Raw genomic sequence first — 21,554 nt, 5'->3', positions numbered from 1 at the left:
TTAATAATGGCGGCAGCGTTTTGCGCAGCGTTAAATACGCTGCGCCTTATACCAACCAATCGGTAGGTGGCTTTGATTGCTCTTGGAGAAGTTACACAATGAAGGTATGTTTTCTTAATATACTGCCCTCTATTGCTCAATGTGAGAGAAGTTCAGAGGTAATGTTAAAATAAAACAATATGATCTTACTGACGGAGTAGTAGGGGCGTGGATCTAATGTCCAGCAAACGCAGATGGAAAACGGCAATAACGTCCGAATAAACAGGTTTGGGACACAGACAAGCCACCGTTAAGTGTAATGGTCTGACTAGATTTTATCCTGTTTTGTTATGTGTATATGCAACTTAATAAAAAACAATCAACAGCAAAAATCCTACAAAATGAAAGTGAAAGGTTTCTATACTGATTAGAGTGTGTGCTGACTGATGTCAACATTATCCGCTTGTCTGACATTGCTCGTGTCCTCTGTATATTCCTTTTCTGTCGTGTTCCTCTTCGCTCTGTCTTACCTCTAACGTATATAAAAGTAACGTCTTAAAGGGCAAGTACACCCCCCTCACAACCGCTAAGCTTGTTGCCAAGGGTCAGGGGGTGTCTTGCAGTCTCCTAGTTAACATGCCGCATGTAAATTACACATACACACAGGTGCAAGGTCAGCCCAGGTGCGGCTAAACGGAGCATGTTATTCATCATACAAGAAGCTGCAGATCGCAGGGTTTAGCATTTAATGGAAAAGGGATTCGGTACAAAATATGTTTTATTTATACCAATCGACAACTGGTTCTGATAGGACGTCTAATATCTTGGCGCATGTACCCAATCTGACTGTGATGTTCATGACATATAATTAAAGTGCTTGTTTTATTCTTTATTGTGTTTTTTTGTTTTTAATTTTCACCCTTGTTGCTTCTAATAAAGCATAAAAGCACACCCCACCCCAGCAACGAGCACAGCCTGCCACACGTCTATGAATTGGTTAGGGAGCGCCCACTATGAATCCTGTTGGATGGGGGTCACCTTTTCTCCTTGCCCTGTACCCCGCGGCCCTCAATACCAGTCCTATAAACCACCACCCACCTTGTCATCCCCTGGTGCAGCGTTTACACATGGGGGAAATTTGTCAGATAGTTTTCCATTTCCCGGCGCAGGAGGCGTGTAGTGTGTTGCAGCACCTCATTGGTCGGGAGCCGCAGCCAGTGGAATTGGGCCCGGTAGGCAGGGTACATTCCCTCATTCCAAGCCGCTGGAATAGCGAGGACCAGCAGCTCAGTATGGATAATGGTAAGGCGTCCCCAACAAGGAGCAGCAATGGGGGGGCGACAGGGGCAATAGCGACATCGCCCCCCCCCCCACCTGGACAGCAAAGTGGTGAAAGCAGCATTTACCTGAATGACATCATAGAAGAAAAAAAAAAAACGCAAGTAATCTCAGCTGGTTTGGAAACTAAAAGATCCAGGCGTACGAGGTGGAAGAACTGGTTTCCTGTGAGAGGTGTGTATTTACTGTATAATAAGGCTGGTCTGAGTGCAACCTGCTGCTTTACTGATTCCAGTCCGGGTCGACTTTTTTAAAAGATGGGCTCCTGGTTGGAGGAGAAAGGTTGGAAGTCCCTGATTCAGAGGTAAGTCTACAAGCCTTGCATGGAAGACAGCTATGGGTCCATCCAGCGTGGACAATGATAGGTGATTATCATAATGCTGGCTGTGAGCGTGTCCTGAGTGAGGAGTCACCGTCTGAATCTTGTCCTCAATATTGTGCATTTGGGAGCTTCCTCCCTGCAGGATCCAGAATGAATGACACCGTTCAGGGGCACGGATGGTCACGGAGTACGTTGTGATGAGCTCTGACTAACTAGGGGGCGTAATCTCCGGTCAGTCCTCCGGGGGGAGCAGTTCCAATGAAGCTGAGAGTGTGGACCCATCCACTCCGAGCTGATACACTTCAGTGGCCACACGTTACCCTTAATCTCAGTAATAAGTTAAAATAATACATTTAATCAAAGAAAGAGACACCTATCTGTAATAACGTATCAGCAGCATTTTATAGAAGTGTTACACAGTATAACATTTGACAAAATAAAGGAGGAGGGAGCTGGGGGCCACAAGCGGGGGCTCGGAGGGCCACATGAAGCCCAATACTGCTTTATACACTATAGACATACTAAATACAATAACGAACATTTGTGTATTAGACTTTAGTATCAATATATGTAATTTAGGATTATTAACCCTATAGATTATTGTTTAAAAGGGTTGCGCTAAGGACAGATGTATTCATAGATCATTACTTGGAGGTGAGGTTTAGGATGGATGCAGGACTGGACCCATTACAACGTGATCCTTTATTACAGCTACAAGCTGACATTTGCGCTACGTACATGTGGCTTACAAGAAGAGTAAATACATTGTGTGTAGTTTGTGGTCTGTTGAGTCCATGTAATGCGGGTATTCCCAAATTAAAATTAAGTGCAATTAAATGACAGGATCTTAAAGTGAAACTTATGAGGAGTGGGTGTGGCTCTATGGGATTGGGGCGGGGTCTGCTGTTCCTATTTTTCTCGGGAACATGTTGGTATTAGAGTAGCACTGTCTATAAAGTGTGATTATAATTCCGCATTACTTATAATTACACACAATTTTGGGTCTTGCCTTATGGCGCCAACATTTTAAAAAGCAACAACAATTAGCCCCACCCATTACCTGGCAACCCACACCCCGAAGACAAGCCACGTCTACTTTCCAGTAGACTACACCCAGTTTGGGGTCTGATACTCTGGCCCGTTGTTAGGGTAAAGCAAAGCTTTTGGGGATACCATTTAAAGGTCGAGGAAACGAAACCTAAAGTGCGCATCACCTTATAGAAGAACGTTACTAAGACGGTGCTATTGCTCTCTGTTATCTAATAAATATAATATACACAAAGTGCTGTAAATAATCAATAAACTGATGCCACTAATTTAGTGCCTATTATATGAGTGTATTATAAGGAATAACACCCCACCCCCCCATACACACACACACACACACACATTATAAATTATTACAGATGTTAGAAGTCACAATGCATTTCTGTGACCTATATACAATTATTCTGCCTGCAGCACTCCCAGCCACCTTTAGGTATTACGAATCGGGGTGGCGGCGCACCCACGAGGAAGGGGGTGTGGTCAGGAATGTTATAAGGACAGTGCTGGGTGGGGAGTTTGACTGGGGCGGCTCATCTGTCATATTATAACACAGGTGCCCTAGGGCGGGCTCAGAATGCTCTCTACAGTGCATATATATATATATTCGTTTATATATGAGTGTCAATCTCTCTGCAATGCAATGATGTGCAAAAGTATTCAACCCCACATACAAAGCCTGCTGGTTTGCAATGTAAAAATACTGCCTGGAACGATCTGTGTAATTGTCATTTGTAATGCAGACAAATCTGTACACTTGTTTCTAAGGGGTTGAATACATTTGCAAGCCACTGTATATACATATATTCCCGTCACAATGTAAGCTCTGTCACAAGCAGGGCCGGATTAACCATAGGGCTAACTGGGCTACAGCCCAGGGGCCTATGGCATCCAGGGGGCCCTTGAAAGTGCTCAGCAGCAGTATTGATCGGTCGGGGGTGCCCCCGGCGCGATCAGTGCTCCTGAGCACTTTCACTGCGGTCCTTCTCTGGCGCGCTGTAGTCTCCTTACTGAGGAGATCTCGTGAGTCTCACTCTCACGAGATCTCCTCAGTAAAGAGCATACAGTGCACAGGAGAAGGAGGTAAGTGCCGGGGGGGGGGAGCGCGGGCAGCTCAGATCACGGGGGGACGACGACCCTCACGGGGGAATGGAGGCCCCCTTAGCCCAGGGGCCTCCATTCCCCTAATCCGGCCCTGGTCACAAGCAAGGTCCTCCCTACCCTTTGTCGTCAAGTCTGCCTTTGTTTCGTCTACTTTGTATGTCCCTGTTTTATGCATGTCCCTGTTTTCCCCCCACTGTGCGGCGCTGCGGAGCACTGTGTGTCATTGCAAATAAATAATACTAATCATATATATTTTCCTCTTCTCGGTCTGTTCTCTATGTGTAATAGTACAGCTTAGTATTGTGTAGTCTGCGAGATTACTAGTGCAGTTACCTCCTAACATTTTGAATCCAGAAAGTGGGACAAAATAAAGCCCCGCCTCCATTCTGACCAAACCCCACCCAGAAACAGGCACACATGGGTGAAACTCCACCCACTTTTCTGTTAAGCCCCTTTGCCGGCCTCTAAATTGGGTTGTCTTGATAAAATTGGGATAGTTGGGGTGGGCTAGTGTGTAATTACAGAGATTAAAGCAATAATGTAGTATTATAGTAGCATTGTGTGGTCTTAAGAGTTAGATTAGACTGGTGATGGGCCCCAGGGCCACAAGCGGCCCTCCGAGCCTTCGCCGTCAGCCCCAGCTCCTTCCTGCGTTATTGTCTGATATTTGATTAAATGTATTGTTTTAACTTATTACTGAGATTTAGGGCACCGTCCTCCTACTAGCAGAGCAAGAGGTGGCGCCACCTAGAGGATGATAATGGTGAAAACATGTAGAAAACAGAAGCCGTATTTGGCAGTAAAGTCTAAATGAGTATCTTTAAGTAATGGCTGTTAATTAAAATCTAATATTAGCGCTGTGATCAAAGCCATGACTGGACGGTAAAAGGTTTACAATTACTGGGCACTGTGTCACGTTAAAGGCAATTACTGTGTCCTCTTAATAGCTCGTCAGATTGGATTACACCACCGTGCTCTGCGACTGACAGACGCACACTGCATTTAGGGTGTGTTTGCCCCAGGTAGGGGCTAATTCTCATATACACACACAGAACACGCCCACTGTTGTGACATCACATCGTTTGAATTATTACTTGTTTATGCATTGACAGGACATTTCTTGTGATGGTACTATAAGTCCCAGCATACCTTGCCTGCCGGTGGCTGGGACTGGGGTTGCAGTGGAAGGGGGTTGGTAAAATCATGTAAATTGGTCAAGGAGTCACTAAGACCCCTCCTAATTCAGTGGTGGAACTGCTACAGGGGGTGCAGACGACAGCCAGGGGCTGGAGGGATGGGGGGGGGGGGGGGGCACTGCATATCTGGTATATCATCCCCTGCAAGCAGAAAGTAAAAGATTAAGACCAGGGCCTGGCTGGGCTGGGGGTCAGGAGGGCTTCTGCCCGCTGGGGCGGGCCCATAGTGACTACCCACTAATTTGCCAGCCAGCCCCTGATATAGACAAAACTCCCGCTTTCCGAAAAGATTGTTTATTTAAAATAAAGCCCCCTCTACACCCCAGAATGCATCTGACGGGAGGAGCGGGCGACCTACTGAGTCTGCATTAGGTGCGCGAGTGGACCAATGCGCAAAAGTGAGGTCCAAGGCCGACGATACGATTATGAGCACCTAAGCGGTTGCCTAGGGCCCCGATGGTTACGGTGCACCTAAAATACTGAACAAAATATAATTCCTAGTGTAGTTTCATGATCAGTACTTATTATAGAACCATGGAAGGTCTAGGACCAGGATGGCCTTGGGCAAGCAGTCCATTCGGAAGAGGAGATCGTTCCATTTAAATATAAAGAGTCTTTTGTCTCCCCAAATCTCAGGGCGATGAGGTGGGAACGTCCTATCTACTGAAGGCTCCATTTCCAGGAAGTTTCTCCTGTGCCCACCGTTCTGGTGACCCAAGACAAATGCCCCTTTCACCCTACAGAATAAAAATCTTATTAGTGATAATAGTGTCTAGAGAGGTTACAGAACACTCACATTGTGTATTGACTCACATCATAACAGTCACTGACGTGGCATGCTGATACTTGTAGTTCAACCGCCGCTGGAGAGCCCCAGGAGGGGGAGACGGGCCACGTGAGACCTTTGGATATGGCCAATGACAACCAAAATATTGGTACACCCCCCCAATGATGTCAGACCCCCCCTATATATATGCAGACCCACCCCCTTTTAGTAGGCCACACCTCCTTATGTAATGTATGCGGATTAGCACACATTGTCAGGGGACATGAAAATTATTACGCAGTCATCTCTTAATATTTACAAATATTACATTGGAATAAAATTAATTAGTTCGCCTTTATCAAGTGCAGCTTTTGAAAAGTAATAATATATGTTCTAAAAGTAAAACTATGGTGCAGCATTCTCTTAACACAACATTAAATGTACTGGCTACAGCATTGCCTCCTTTAAATCCTCCTGTCAACTAAGTTTATATTGCCGCTTTAAAGATTGCACCTTAATAATTTTGTCCTGCTCAGGGGTAACAGAGGCTCTCAGGCATATATAACAATATAAGGAGCTTGTGTTTGCATTGTGCTTCTACAATATCAGCGTGTAAATAAGTGTAACACAGGCTGATTGGGGAGTTACTAAGAAACAGGAACTATTTGGGAGTTGCCTAATATCCACCGCCTGTCCCTACCTCCCGGCTAAATGGGTGATGTCAGGAGAAAATAGGCCGGGGGCAGGAGGTATCTACTAATCCATGGAGAGCAGACTCCCCTGGCTGCCTGTGTAGACCCTACTGGCACTGTCTGCAGCCCATCGCTCTGTAAGTACCCCTCTCCTCTATACCACACTTTTATTTTGGTTACTTTGTAATTTTTTGTATCTTTTATCGCTACCAAGCAGCTGAGTGTATTTACAATTCTCTATTGTGCTATTTAACCTCTATTGTATCCTTATTTTACCATCTTTTCTTGAGGCTTCCGATAGAGTTCTTGTGATTATCGCATGCAATCCAAATATGTATTATTGTCTTTTTAGGGAGCAAAATCAGACCTTGCAGCTTGTCCACAAGTCATTAGCACCATTCCATTTAACAATTAACTGACAATACAAGCAGATTTTAAGTTGTTTGCAGAAGGTATCGCTGAATTGTGGAATGCCTACCCTGTAAAATATCCAACAATATTCAATTTAATATTGATGGGAAAAGTTAACTCCAAAAATAGTTTATTGCGTTCATAAATAATAAAATATTGTAAGGAATCAAAGGTGTTGTTTATTAAGCAATCACTGACACAAAGACACCTTGCACAAATTTGAAAGTGTTACAGAGTAACGCTGGTGCTGTGCAAATAAATGTCAATAAGAATGGACAAATAAATATTAGGAATAATAAGACACGTTTATAAACAAGAGACACATTTTATTGAGTTTACGGGTAATGGGTGAAGTTTGCAAAACATTAGAGGGTTGGTTTGTAAATATTTAAAGACACAATGGGGGAAAAAGTCATAAGGAATTGTCTGATAAAACTCCTGCTTGTGACACTAGATCTCACATTTCTGTAGACGATTTTCTTACACCACACCTAGAATCTGAATAATGGTCACTGCTAGTGAGGACTTGTAGGCGAGTTAATGCCTTGTGCTGAGAATACAGCCTGCAATGCTTAACTGGTTATGTACCAAACTCCAGCTATTGTACTCAGTGCAGGTTTTGCACAATCCCTGCAGCGGATAGATTTATGGAAATTGAGCACCAACCTGTCCTATAGATTCCTGCATGTATCGCCTATGTTGCATTAAAGGAATGTATATTAGTTCCTATCCCCCAGTATATAATATGATGATCTGTCAATATTGTATTTGTTTCTCTATTGTCTCAAGTTCGGTCTTCCCATGAAAACCATCCCAACCGGTGGCATAGATGGGGTTCCCGTCTCGCCTTCTGAACCCCAATATCCTTCTCACCACCTTCCCCAGAGCTTAGGTCACTGGTTGCTCTGCAGTAGTTAATGGCAAGGAATAATAGCTAAACAAATGCATTGAGTCACCAGGTACCCCAAAACTGTGCAGCTATAAGTCCGAAAGGTTATATAGTATACCACACAGTGCAGCAAATAAATATATGGAAAAGATTCACGGTTCTGGCTGAATTGTGTCCATGATTTTTAATATATACAGCAATACGAAGGCAGGTACTCTCAATAAAAGGAGAACATTGTTAGGACAAGCATAGCATGTTGCAAAAATATATTGGTGTCCGCTGGAAATTAAGGGATGGGGACTGATGACCACTTGCGTTCATGAAGTGTGTCTGGAATGGGGGCATTAAATCAAACTCCTGTGAAATCCCAAACACAGTTTATGATATCTACAGCTCACAAGTAAATAGGTTAGAACCAATTTCTTCAAAACCTGAAATGGTTGTGTGTGTGTGTGTGTGTGTGTGTTTTGAGGTTGGATTACAAAAACTTCATTTTGCCATAATTTAGTTTTGTGAACTGTTTTTAAAGTAACCAGCTGCATCCCTGACGACATTAATATTATGATGTAATTGACACCATCAGGTGACAGCAGCTTACAAATGTCGGCTATTAATCTCCGTTCTAGAATGCTGTGGGTCTTGTTGGATGATGAGATAATTTGACTTATTCATCTCCTCTTTGCCATATATAACGTATTAGATCATTTTCAGGTTGTATATAAAACTCTGATGAACTGACAAATCATTATGACGGTTCTTTATTATGTTGTGTAATAACAAATAAACGCAGTTGTCTAATAAATTTGATATATATTAAATATGAAGGAGTAATATTTTGTGTATCAATGACCGGACACTTAAATGCTTTGTCATAATTTTATTGTTTGTTTGCTTGCTTTTTTGAAGCATCAAAAACACCAATATAAGGACAAAATGCTTGTGTGTCCATTAATTGATTACAGAGTAATCGTTAGAGCATTGCACATTAATCGACGGTACATTGGTGTTTTCTGGCATTTGTGGCACATTACGCTCCTACTATCTGGATAACATACATTTAATACAAGGTAAAATTAAAATAGCACAGAAAAATGTTTTGCCTCTTTATCCCCACCTATTGGCCTCAAGTGGAAACACAGCAGTTATTTATTTTTAACATCAATCTGCAATCTCTCATACTGGTATATTTTCTGCTGCATGAAGGGGAATTGCTGATGACTGAAATCTTCCCAAGCCAATAAATATTGTCCAGGAAATGCGAAGAAAGTTACCATAAATAAATTAAACAAAGACTGCAGTATCACTTATGACCACCAGGTAGCAGTGCAGAGCTCTTCCATTGAAACCATTATTGATTTTACAGTGTAGTTTGCAGACTATGCTAAAGTAAGATTAATTTATACCATACTGATGTAAGCTTTACATATGTGAAACATTTTATGTGGGTATGTTTGCCCCTTGATTATGTGTACGCAAGCTGAGGGTATATTGTCTTTGTGGGAACACACATATATATATATATTGTATATTACTCTTTGCAGCTATAACGGTCTTGTGCACCAGGCCCCGGCTTCGTCCGATACCGGACAGCTGAGTATCGATGACATGGAGCTTAAAGAGGAATGGCAAGATGAAGAGTTCCCCAGGTTAGTGAATCGGGTCACACAAAATTCTTCAGACTTTATATGAAATAAAGCCCTTCTCACCCCGTAGACAAATCGGCACACACATTGTATTATTATAGCGTACATTATAAGACACAAATATTGTTACTTCAAACTTCTTGTTATATCCACCAATCAGGTATGAAGCAATTCTATTACATACTATACAGACATAGGACACTGCTCCCCCAACATGACCTGACCACTGGACATGATCATAATACAATTCTATTACACTGTATACAGACATAGGACACTACACCCCCAACATGACCTGACCACTGGACATGATCATATGACGTAATAAATGTATACTTTTGCAGGCCTCTTCCAGAGGAGACTTCAGCTGAGGAGGATTTTGATTCCAAAGATGATTGTCCCTCAGGTAATGTTTGGTCCATGCAATCAGCTGACAGGAGAACGCTGCACAATTTAGGATCAATTAATAACAACTTTTCAAACAGAAGTCTACACAAATAATACGAATAAATTATATCACCCAACTGATGGAACTTCTAATGGAAAAATAATTATATTAGAGTTGTTCCTAACCTATCTACTTGTGAACTTAAGTTTTCAAGTGACATTGGTTAGCTCAGTCTGAAAAGATCCTACTCTGAGCTCTGACGGCCCCCACTGTCCCCCTCCTTTCCCAACACCAGAGCCTGACAGGCATCCAAGATTACAGTAGGGGATAGGAAGCCACATACTGAGTTATATAGTGGAAGAAGCAGGGTCCCCAGCAGCACAGAGTATATCAGGAGATGAGTGATGTGATAGTGAGGACAGGGCTGTATGTGACAGGGGCAGTGACATGATGTGAGGAGGGGAATGGAGGCAGCAGGAAGCCACAGACTGAGAGTTATATAGTGGGAGGAGCCAGGGTCCTCCAGCAGCACAGATTATATCAGGAGATGAGTGATGTGTTAGTGAGAACAGGGCTGCATGTGACAGGGGCAGTGACATGATGTGAGGAGGGGAATGGAGGCAGCAGGAAGCCACAGACTGAGAGTTATATAGCAGAAGGAGCGGGGATATCAGACAATGACTAGTAAGGTATAGTATTGTAAACTGCACATATGATTTTGCTCACACATTTCAACATGAATGTATTTTTCTTTCTCTTGTATAAACCTCAGTCTGCCCTCCAAGTACACTAGAATTGTGCGGCAATCGGCACATGAAGAAACGTTTATCCGCCCCCGATATCAGTTTTAATCTGGAGAACAGCGGGGAGTCGGCCATTTCCAGCGAAAACCCGGATCGAACGACGGATGAGGATTTCGACTTTGACATCGATGATTTGGAAACTCCAAACAGCAGCGAACTCCTAGACTTCCCCGAAATGAGCCATGAATTTGAATGGGATGGTAAAATCTGTTCTCACGTTCGTTTATAGGGGTGTGAAATATACCGTTGTATTTCCCTAATGCATATTCCAATGTTACGTCTATTCAAAATATGGATATACCCAGACAGACTTCTGGCTGTTTTATCCAAGAGGAGGCAGACAGGCCTGTGTTGTGTCATGTGATCATGTGATTCATAAACCAGGGCATTGCCATTGTGCTCAAAGCAAATGTAACTGACATGCCATGCTTTGTCATATGAGCTTTTTCTCCTACATCAGCATCACGTCAGATGTTGTTGTAGAGCTGTTACTGAGAGAGGAACATGTATTATGAATTGCCCGGCATAAGACCAAGTTTAACCCACTCTCCCAAAGCCTTAATAGCTGATAGCCAGAGGCTGGTGGTCAGGCCAAAATGCAATAAGATGACGCCCAGTTCTTCGCCCTGGTTTGCGTATACATTCCCATGACTTTCAAATCATTCACCATAAAAATAGTCTGTAGATGTTTGTGATCTGGTAGTACCTGCCAAGCAAGTCAGGTTCCAACATTCATCATCATCATCATCATCACCATTTATTTATATAGCGCCATTGATTCCGCAGCGCTGTACAGAGAACTCATTCACATCAGTCCCTGCCCCATTGGGGCTTACAGTCTAAATTTCCTAACATACACAGAGACTATGGTCAATTTGATAGCAGCCAATTAACCTTCCAGTATGTTTTTGGAGTGTGGGAGGAAACCGGAGCACCCGGAGGAAACCCACGCAAACATGGGGAGAACATACAAGCTCCTCACAGATAAGGACATGGTCGGGAATCGAACTCATGACCTCAGTGCTGAAGTGCTAACCACTGAGCCACCGTGCTGCCCATGTATATCCTTCAATTATTACATTAATGGTGATTATTAATCATCTACAATATTGGAGATCGTTTTCATTTTTATGTAAGAAAGACTGAAATTGTAAATAATTTTTTGGTTATTCTTTTCCAAGGATTTTTTGAAGTAAAGGGACAATCATGTCAATATATTTATTATATATAGTTCATAACATTTTAACTCCTTTTCTCATTGCTGCAATAATTGAGTGTATGGTCTTTCAGGGGGGAGATTTATTAAACCTTTTAAAAAGAAAAAGTGGAGTTGAGGTGTTGCCCATAGCAACCAATCAGATTCTAGTTGTCATTTATCTAGTACGTTCCATACAATGATAGGTAGAATCTGAATTTTATTTTTTCTTTAAAAATGTTCCATAATAGGCTGCTGAGCCGGGTATTGCCCCCAGGGCTAAAATGTGCCAGCTAGCCGTCTATGAGATTACTTGGGTCTAGTACTGCTGTAGAGTGCGTCTGAGAGACGCCCGTGAGGTTTGAGACTGTGTTTGATAGTACCCCGAGTGCAGCCAAGAGAGAGTGAGGTGAAGCTGCCACCTATAGGCATGCGAGTACGCTGGCGAGACCGCAACTGTGCAGAGGAAGAGCGACAGCCTCAAGAGTGTTAGCTCTTCTGCCAAGCGATCCTATTGCCACATGTCACTAAGCAGTATGTGCTGGAGAGTAAAGTTGGAAGAGGTATATAAATTGTGTTTTTAATTGTACTGCCTTAGTGAAAGTGTTTCCCACGGAGGCAGCCATTTTGAGAACTTAACCAGTCACTATACAGGAGTATGCAGCCTGTGTGTTTGCAAAGAAATAGTGACATCACTGAGTCACATGACTCGGTCGCAATGGTACGGACTGAACATTGGTTCACCTCATAAAATGGACAACAGGGACTGCAGCAGGACACCTTTGTCTTTGGACAGTGGGAAAGAAAATAATGGGTACAGTCGAAAGAAGGACCGTGGATCTAGTGACTGGTATTTACTGCTCTGTGTGTCCTGCAGGAATTTGAGGTAGAAATGTGCCCCTCGATACTGGATAAAATGTCTGTATATTCTGATGTAAGGCCCGGCGGGCATAAAGGTATTGAAAAGGTGTAAATCGCTAATGTTGCTTAAATTAGGCACAAAAATTTGTATTTTATTGCAAATATATATATTTTTTTATTCTTTTTATTAAAAAAATTTCAGATTTCACTTTAAGCTTCCTTTTTTCCTCCACCCGCAGACGACCTCCCGAAGGTGAAGCAGGCGGACGATTTTTCCTTTGTCGAAAACCGCGTCACTGACATGGAGGACAAAGATGGCCGCAGATGGAGGATATTCCTCATGGGCGAACACAAGGTGGATATGACGGCTATCGAGCCATATAGGAGGGTCATCTCCTACGGAGGTAATCAAAAATAAAAGACACGCTATTAAAATTTTATAAAGAATTGTCAAGTCCACTCGAGTTGCCTAGTCCAGTCTCGGATATTCATACAGCAATATCCGTGGCATGGTATAACCGTTTATTCTGCTTTTACTGACAGGTTACTATGGTGACGGTTTAAACGCAATCATCATTTTTCCCTCTTGCTACTTGCCGGAGAGCAGTATAGCACATTATCAATACGTGATGGACAATCTCTTCAGGTACTCTACAGTTTGGGGTTATCATATTGCTTGGCCAGTAGGTGGCAGTATTGTCCTGTTTAAAAATGACACTCTGTAATTAATATTTGTTTAAACATGGCTTCCGTGATGTCATAGTTGCCCATTTTATGCTGATATAATAATATATAGCTATACGGGAGGGGGCAGGTTAGATTAAGGAAGATTTATCCAAAAATGAATAAGCCCTTTTTTTTAATGTTGGTGTATTATCCTTATATATTGTCCGCTCTCACTTCCTAACCTGCTGTAGTAGTTTGCCTCAGTCTGTGTTGTACACTCAGGTACATAATTGGGACCCTGGATCTTATGGTTGTAGAGAACTACACGCTGATCTTTCTGAACGGCTGTACGCCACGCAGCAAGATACCTCCCATGAGCTGGATTAAGAGATGCTACCAAGCCACCGGTAGACGGTAAGTACTGTGAGGCGTAGGAGACATGGTGGACTCTGTGTGTAGCTATGCTGACCTGGTGGCTTATAATGACTGGTCAGTGTGTGTGTATCTATCTATCGATCTCATACTTGCCAACTTTTCCTCCTTGGCTTCAGGAAGATCCCGGGGGAGGTGGGGGTGGGGCTTGATGAATCGCATAACTTTTGGCCCCACCCCTAAATGGTTTTCACAATTTTGGCCAATTACATAATGGGGCGGGGCTTATATGACGTGATATTTGCATAATTAAGCCCGCACCTTGCCACTTATCTATTGCGGGGCGAGGATCGGGAGGTTTCCCTGCTCTCCCGGGTGGTCTCCCAGAAATGCGGGAGTCTCCCTGACATTCAGGGAGAGTTGGCAAGTATAATCTATCTATCTATCTGAATAAATTTGCTCCTGGACAAACCATGTTACAATGCAAGGGGTGCAAATTAGTTTATTATATTGCACATAAGTGCGTCAGGCTATTGGTATGTTAATGCTAACGCGTTTTTAGTGATTTTCTTGGGTTGCAGGCTGTCGCACAGCTGTTTTCACTCCCAAAAATGCTTGAACTTGGCATCAGCTCTGATGGGATGGAAATTGGCTTTCCAACGAAATTTTAATGAGACTTATTTTTGTGTTCCTTCCACTACAGTGGAGAAGCGAGTTGACCAATGTAAAAATAAATCTTCAGAAACCCAAAAAGTATAACCTGTAATACAGTCCTGTATACTGTTCCTCACTCTCATGATTAATATCAGCTATACATGAGGTTAATCCCTCAATATTTTAGGAAATAAATAGGAAACGTTAATGTAATGAAAGGAAGTTGACGTTTCACCCTTGCATGATGCGCCTCTTCAAGTTTTTCACCTCAGTGTTTAGTTTGCTGAATCATCTCCTCAGGGGAATGTAGACATACAGCAGCTTGAAACGCGTTGGGTATGACCATCTAGTCGTGTTTTGCTATGTGCGTCCATCATGCCTTGTAGATGATGTAGTGATTTCAAATCTCAAATTAAGTTTTAACTATGTGTGTCGAAAACAAAACTTTTCTAATGTCTCATTCCTCATACTTTTAATACTGCTAGAAAGCTTTTGAAGCTTTCTCCTCTCATTTGCATACTGAAGCCAATAGCATTAAGCAGGGAATGTACACCTTTAGGGATGAAAGAGCAAATATGATCTTTTCAAGTCATTCTTTTTTCTACTGTTGAATTATAAAATGTTAGTGAATTTTGTCAGTTCCTCCCAAAATGTTAGTCTTTACGTTACATTGTTGCCTTTTATAATGCCATATGGGATTCTTCTAACGTTTGGAAATTATTTTAGGTTGAAGAAAAATCTGAAATCTGTACTGATTGTGCACGCTACGTGGTACGTGAAGGCTGTACTGGCCATTATACGTCCGTTTATCAGGTTAGTATGTTTTATTGTTCTATTGTTACGGGACTTTTGTAAATAAAATGTGTGATGCAGGAGGTAGAGGTGGATTAGTTAGACTAATCATTGCATTGGATAGATCGATGACCTGTCTATTTAGGGGATAAAGCAGCTTCATGGTAGACGGGGTTAGAAGTGGGATGTGTCTAGGAATACTATATGCAGAGAGACTGGGTGGACAAGTAATGGTTTCCTGGGCGTAGGGTCTAATTTTGGTGCCCAACTGGGCAAAGAATTTATCAATTCAGTGAGTGGTGCCGTGTAATGTGGTACACGGCTTATAAAAATAATAAGAACCAGCCACGTATGAAAATAAGAGTAAATATTGGGGAGCACGGTGGCTTATTGGTTAGCGCTTCTGCCTCACAGCACTGGGGTCATGAGTTCAATTCCCGACCATGGCCTTATCTGTGTGGTGGAGTTTGTGGGTTTCCTCTGGGTGCTCTGGTTTCCTATCACATTCCAAAATAATATTAGTAGGTTAATTGGCTGCTATCAAATTGACTCTAGTCTCTCTCTCTCTCACTGTATATTAGGGAATTTAGACTGTAAGCTCCAATGGGGCAGGGGCTGATGTGAGTGAGTTCTCTTTACAGCGCTGCGGAATTGGTGGTGCTATATAAATAGCTGATGATGATTATATCAAGATGGTATTTTATCCCATTAAGATCTACAGATTAAGATATTTTAACTCTACACACACACACACACACCCACCCCTTATGATTTTGATTCTGGACATACAAAGTAGCACTTTATAGTGATGAAATACAACATATTTCAGATGATTATCTTGCCAACGAGGCATTGCACACTATTCTATTACACGGTCACTGTTTTTTATTGCAGCTGCTTTTAGAGTTTATTGTACATTTATTTCTAAAGATAATGGCTCGTACATTCACTTGTAATGTCTTTTATAACCATCGGTTTTATTTACATCCATTAAAAATCCTTCATCATAGTAACAAAAGCGCAATTGAATTTACTCAAATATAGCAATAACCAAGGCGGAGAAGTGTGGGTCGTCTTGGGGGGGGGGGGGGAGGGGATGTACAGAAAAGTCTGGGTTGTGTTAGGGAGGGGGGTACAGAGAAGTGTGGGTCATCTTAGGTAGGGGGGAGGTACAGAGAAGTGTGGACATTATGTGTGTATGTTAGGGAATCTAGACTGTAAGCTCCAATGGGGCAGGGACTGATGTGAGTGAGTTCTCTGTACAGCGCTGCGGAATCAGTGGCGCTATATAAATAAATGATGATGATGATGATTATGCCGTATAAAAGCTATTTGAATTTAGTCTGAGCCCGTACGGAAACTAAATTGGTTGGAAACTCTGCTTTCACAATCATACTAAAGGCAATTTAAATAAAACAACAAAAAAAAGTATAAAAGTACCTGGCAGACACACAGTATAAAGAAAATAAATTGCCAATCGGCATGATGCGATGTTGCTGTTCTTGAAATATAAATAATTGCTAATGATAATGTGGTTTATCAGGGAGTCTTGGGTGCTTTTGGTGAAAGATAAGCTTAAGGCAATGCGCTGAGGTGCCATGATATCCTCGTCTGTTCCGAATTGTTCTTTGACAAGAGATTGGAGAAGAGACACACGCTCACATAGAAATCGCTGGTCACCAGAGAGCAGTGGGACACCTCTAGTCTTAGTAAAGGCTCCTGGGTTTGCTGTCGGGTGACGGTCTGAGTTTGTTGTGGAACTACAAGTCACAGCTTGCCCTCTGGAATGTGCGTAGTTTGCCCAGGAGCAGAGAGTAGTCCATGTGTTCGCTAGGCCAATCTGAGCATGCACCAACCTGCTCGGTATCCTATAGAAAAATAAATAGTTATTTAATAAAATTGAAAAAACAAAAATAACTTCTTCAAACCCATAGGGTGTAGTCTCTGATGTCATTATCCAGGTCTAACTAGTAAACTATGCCTTTTCTGTCTGAGACTGCAACCGCTGTTTGATATGCCAAGGTGACTTGCTGCTGCTATTTGATGCTGAGATTGAATAGTTTATTTTAATTGTAATAGACTACACTACGACTGCTTTCCTTTGTGCTGCGGGGATGCCTGATTAAATTGGACCTCCACAAAGGAGGACCCGACCTGCTGGCCAGGCCACAGAGGCGTTTTGTGTCCGTCCCATCCCCCTACCGGGTCATCATGTCGTCCAGTCCAACAACGTCAACTATGGAAGTTACTATCGGTGCGCAGACTTTCTCCTGCGACAACGTTAAATTTGGAGCAAACACTCGTCTTTTCCTAATCATTCCCTGACGATTTTGCTTCATCGATTTTTAATGTTTTGTTTCTTCTTTTTATTACAGTTCTAAGTTTGGGAGAAAGGTGAAATTTGTCAATAACCTGGCAGAGCTGGAGAAGTTTGTGTCACTCGATCAAACACTCATCCCAGAATGTATTCAACAGTGAGTGACCCATTGTATTTCCTCTATCCAATAACAATGTGACCCCCCCCCCCCCCAAAGAAACATAAGTGAGCTCCACCCCAAATAATTTACAAAATCCATATATCACAAATACCTTCAGGTTCTTTCCCCAGCCCAGTCATTGCCAGGAACGTTTGGCTTGCGCTCAAAGGGTTTTCCGCAGTGTAGGAAGATGCACGCTTGGAGCACACCAGCATGAGATAGCTGGAAAGTGCAGAGGCGGCAATTTGCGGTAGCGACCTGGTTGCAGACTGATAACGCCCGGTGTGTTCTGTTATACATATTATATAACCATCAACTTCTCTCTTCCAGGCTAGACCGTGAACTGAAGAGATAAAACTGCAAACACGAATTAGTTGCGAAATAACGAACTCTTTATATGGTTGCAACGGTGGAATATAAGTTTGACGGGCACCGCGACAAGCTACCGGGGGTTTTCGGCGGTCTGACAGCGACAAATGAACGTACGTCTGCCACAGGCACCTCGACAGTTGTTGCCGGTGTTTTTAACTGAGGTCTTATTGGTTTGGATGCCGCGGGGATGAACCACAATTAGTTGTGGGAAGTCACATTGGACAAGTGACGTTCGTGATTAAACGGAGAAGAAAAACGGATACGAAAACCGAAATCCAAAACCCAACCACGTTCCTGTATATAGAGAGACGATGGCGTATTGACTGATCAGATTTGGTGGTGTTGCCGAGGCTGCGTCAGCCTGGAACTTGCAGCCGGAGAGCTCACGTACATCGCTATATAGTCTCTAAAAAATGTTCCTCTTTGCCAAAAATATGTACAATAATGCTCCCTTTGCTTGACCTTCATTTGCAGCTTTAGTTTACAATAAGCTTCCTAATTTTTCCACCTCTCAAAACATAACAAATACCTACTTGCAACATACAGGAAAACAAAACTACAGCCAAAACATACAAGTTGCCGAAACATTGAAAAGTTGTCTTGTTCACCATTATAAATATGTACATTCAGAACCTGCTCAAAGAATCAATGCAAACGTATTTGTATTAATACAAGTACAGCAATTTTTTTATTTTTATTTAAAAGAAATGCTTTAAGAAGTTCTTTTAATGGGAAAACAATGTGCGTGCACTATGAAAAGTATACATACCTCTTGCAAAATAAAATAACGCTAATACGTAAAATAGATCTGAGATCAATGATGATTTGGCCTAAAGAACCGAAATTAAAAATGTTTAAAAAGTTATTATTTTTAAACACACTTTGCTTACGTTAATAAGTCCTATTCACAAGTGGCAAGTGATGGATTCTATAATACAAGACATCTTAATCTGTGTATAAACTTGTGTAAATAATTTCTGTATAAACAATCGGTGAGTTATAACGTCATCGCCTCATTGTATAAAAGCCTGTATATTATAACAAAAATGTCACCCTCACCCCACCCACCCATAAATGATTATAGATATGCAAAGTCTCTACGACCTGTATAAAAGAAGGAGGCTGATTTTGTTTTTGTTTCGGACATTCTCGATGACTTGTAATATCCATATAATTTACAGTAGGGAGTGAATCTTCCATATATCAGTTGTTTTTGTGTCTCCAGTGATGTCTGGTATTGTAAGTGATGTTTCCACAGTGTTTGGGAACCAAAAACGAGATTCTAACCCAGAAACGTATAAATTTCTATGGATTTGTGTTACTTTTTTATGTTTTGAGAAAATTGCGGTGACTTGAAAGATACTTTCTCTTGCATATTACACAGGAATGTTTGCGGATAGCTACTTGCAAATCACCCAGGTGGTAACATGTATTTTTCCTGAAATGTAAGGCATTGTAATGTATATAAAACAGGGCTATTCTGTAGTCATGTACTGTATAGTTTTACAACACCGTGTATAGGTGCATGTATGTATGTGTTTGTCTAGATGTCTATGTAACATTGTTAGAAAGACTTCTTTAAAATATTTGTACTTTTGATGTATATTTACCGTTTATTAAACTATTTTTTTTATATGCTGATGTTCTATGGTCCTCCATGATGAAACCGGTATTGCACACTTGCCAACTTTTCCTCGTTGGCTTCAGGGAGATCGCATCATTTTGGCCCCGCCCCCTAAAGGATAAGATGACACAAAATTTGTCATTAAGCCCCGCCCACAGCCACTTATCCTTTGTGGGGGAGAGAACTGGCAGGTTGCCCTGCTCTCCCGGGAGGTCTCCCAGAAATGCAGGAGTCTCCCGGACATTCCAGGAGAGTAGGCAACTATGCGTTAAGGAAAAGCAGCTAATGAATCTCTAGAGACTGAAGTGTCTCTTACATTTCTGTCCCCATTACTGAAGTCATGTTGTCTTACCTGTCAGTCTTTGATTAAATCTTGGTCTCCATGAAAATGGCCACCTGCATAGGCATCAATACATGGACATAGGACACAATTTCTGAACTGTGTCATCATGCCACAGATGGTGAAGCCAACCACGTCTTGTACTGGCTCAGCATCAGGGAGAATGCCAGACTCTTCAGGGAGTGAGGGAGATCACCCCTATTTCAGGGAGTCTGCAAGTATCCGGTATTGTTGTGTAGTATTTCTACTATGTCTGTAACCGTATTGGCTGAGATCAGAGTAATTGGTCTTTATTCCATGCTCAATATTGCAGTTATACAGGAGCTGAATGAGAGAATACATTTAATTTCAGCTTTGATAAACATGGAACGAGAAAGGAAGCTGATGCCGGAGGTTAATGGGGCCCTTGTCTGTTCAACGCGGCTAGCGGATTGGCAGAAGTGGATTTTATCTCTAATTGTTTACAGTTTTTTGTGACTGCCAGCAGAGGGAGCTCTTCATTGAGTTCTATAGAAATGGAATTAGAATATTACTACTGCCCCCCAACATTCTATTCTATAATGTTCCCTCTGCACCCCCTCTTGCTAATTACTTCTTTTGTTTTGGCGTCCTTGTCCCTCTAGACTGTAAGCTCTTGGGGCCAGGGTCCTCTCTTTCTTCTGTCTCAAGTACCATCTCCTTTGTCTACCTTGTTTGTATCGGTCCCATGTAATCTTTTATTTTATGCTTAAACAGATTAAGTATTTTTGATTAATCTTTGAAGGCAGAAAGCTCTTGTACTGGTTCATTTGATAAAGAAAGGCAATTATTATACACTTCTCTGGTCAGGAAAGTAGGGTGGTCCTTCGCAACCGTCCTGAAATTACTTACTCATGGAATATTCAGGACGGGCACCCTATCTGGCACAGTGACTACAAGTGTATTCCTTGTGACCTTGGTTTTATAAGACGCCTACTGCCCTTATCCCATACACTAGAAAGACAAAATATTTTAGAGAATTGCCATTCAGACAGCAAACCAAGTAACATAACATAGTAACATAGTTGATGAGTTTGAAAGACACCAGTCCATCAAGTTCAACCTATTCTGGATCTCCTGCGATCCCTCTTAAATTTGAAATTAATCCAGATTTAGCAACCGCCAATCTGTTTCAATCGGGAAAAATCCCCCCAGACCCAATATTGCAGTCCTATTTTTTTTTTCCATATATCCACTACTATCCTTCATTTTAATTAACAGTCGTATCCCTGGATACATTTTTCCGCTAAAAATTTGTAATTTGTCTAACCCTTTCTTAAACATATCTACTGAATCTGCCATCACAACCTTCCCTGGCAGTGAATTCCATATCTTGACTGCCCTTACTGTAAAGAACCCCGTCCTCTGCTGGTTGTGAATTTTCCCCTCCTCTAACCTTAGGGGGTGACCGCGTGTCCTGTGTATGGTCCTTGGGGTAAAAAGTTCCCATGAAAGCTCTCTGTATTGACCCTTAATGTATTTGTACATAGTAATCATATCTCCCCTTAGACGCCTCTTTTCTAAAGTAAACATGCCTAAACTGGCTAACCTTTCCTCACATCTTAATGACTCCATACCCTTTATCAATTTTGTCGCCCTTCTCTGAAC

The 21,554-nt window shown here is 42.1% G+C and overlaps 2 protein-coding genes across 2 annotated transcripts in view; both read left to right on the top strand.

Moving 5' to 3' along the window:
- Positions 1-9,369, top strand: part of PRUNE1 (prune exopolyphosphatase 1) — a 260,920-nt gene extending 251,551 nt beyond the window's left edge. The window contains exon 9 of the mRNA XM_075192266.1: positions 9,283-9,369. Coding sequence (XP_075048367.1) covers positions 9,283-9,288 — 6 coding nt within the window. The 3' untranslated portion in view covers positions 9,289-9,369. The remainder of the gene's footprint in view (positions 1-9,282) is intronic.
- On the top strand, positions 1,467-19,605 carry BNIPL (BCL2 interacting protein like). The gene is made up of 10 exons (XM_075192270.1): positions 1,467-1,621; positions 9,283-9,387; positions 9,729-9,790; positions 10,545-10,775; positions 12,871-13,035; positions 13,175-13,277; positions 13,580-13,711; positions 15,050-15,136; positions 17,491-17,589; positions 17,923-19,605. Exons 1-10 carry the CDS (start codon positions 1,575-1,577, stop codon positions 17,945-17,947), a joined length of 1,056 nt encoding a protein of 351 aa, XP_075048371.1. The 5' UTR covers positions 1,467-1,574; the 3' UTR covers positions 17,948-19,605.
- Positions 19,606-21,554: the final 1,949 nt, after the last annotated feature.

The sequence above is a fragment of the Mixophyes fleayi genome, chromosome 12, assembly GCF_038048845.1.
Source record: "Mixophyes fleayi isolate aMixFle1 chromosome 12, aMixFle1.hap1, whole genome shotgun sequence".
NCBI classification, from domain to species: Eukaryota; Metazoa; Chordata; class Amphibia; order Anura; family Limnodynastidae; genus Mixophyes; species Mixophyes fleayi.
The sequence above is the reverse complement of the archived record's forward strand: the minus strand, read 5'-3'. Positions and strand labels throughout refer to the sequence as shown.

Bases quoted from the DNA above. Each gene is read 5' to 3' on its own strand.
- BNIPL (XM_075192270.1), top strand. From the start codon at position 1,575: ATGGGCTCCTGGTTGGAGGAGAAAGGTTGGAAGTCCCTGATTCAGAG. The intron at 9,388-9,728 runs GTTAGTGAATCG...ATACTTTTGCAG, and splicing joins CAAGATGAAGAGTTCCCCAG to GCCTCTTCCAGAGGAGACTT. The intron at 13,036-13,174 runs GTAATCAAAAAT...TTTTACTGACAG, and splicing joins GAGGGTCATCTCCTACGGAG to GTTACTATGGTGACGGTTTA.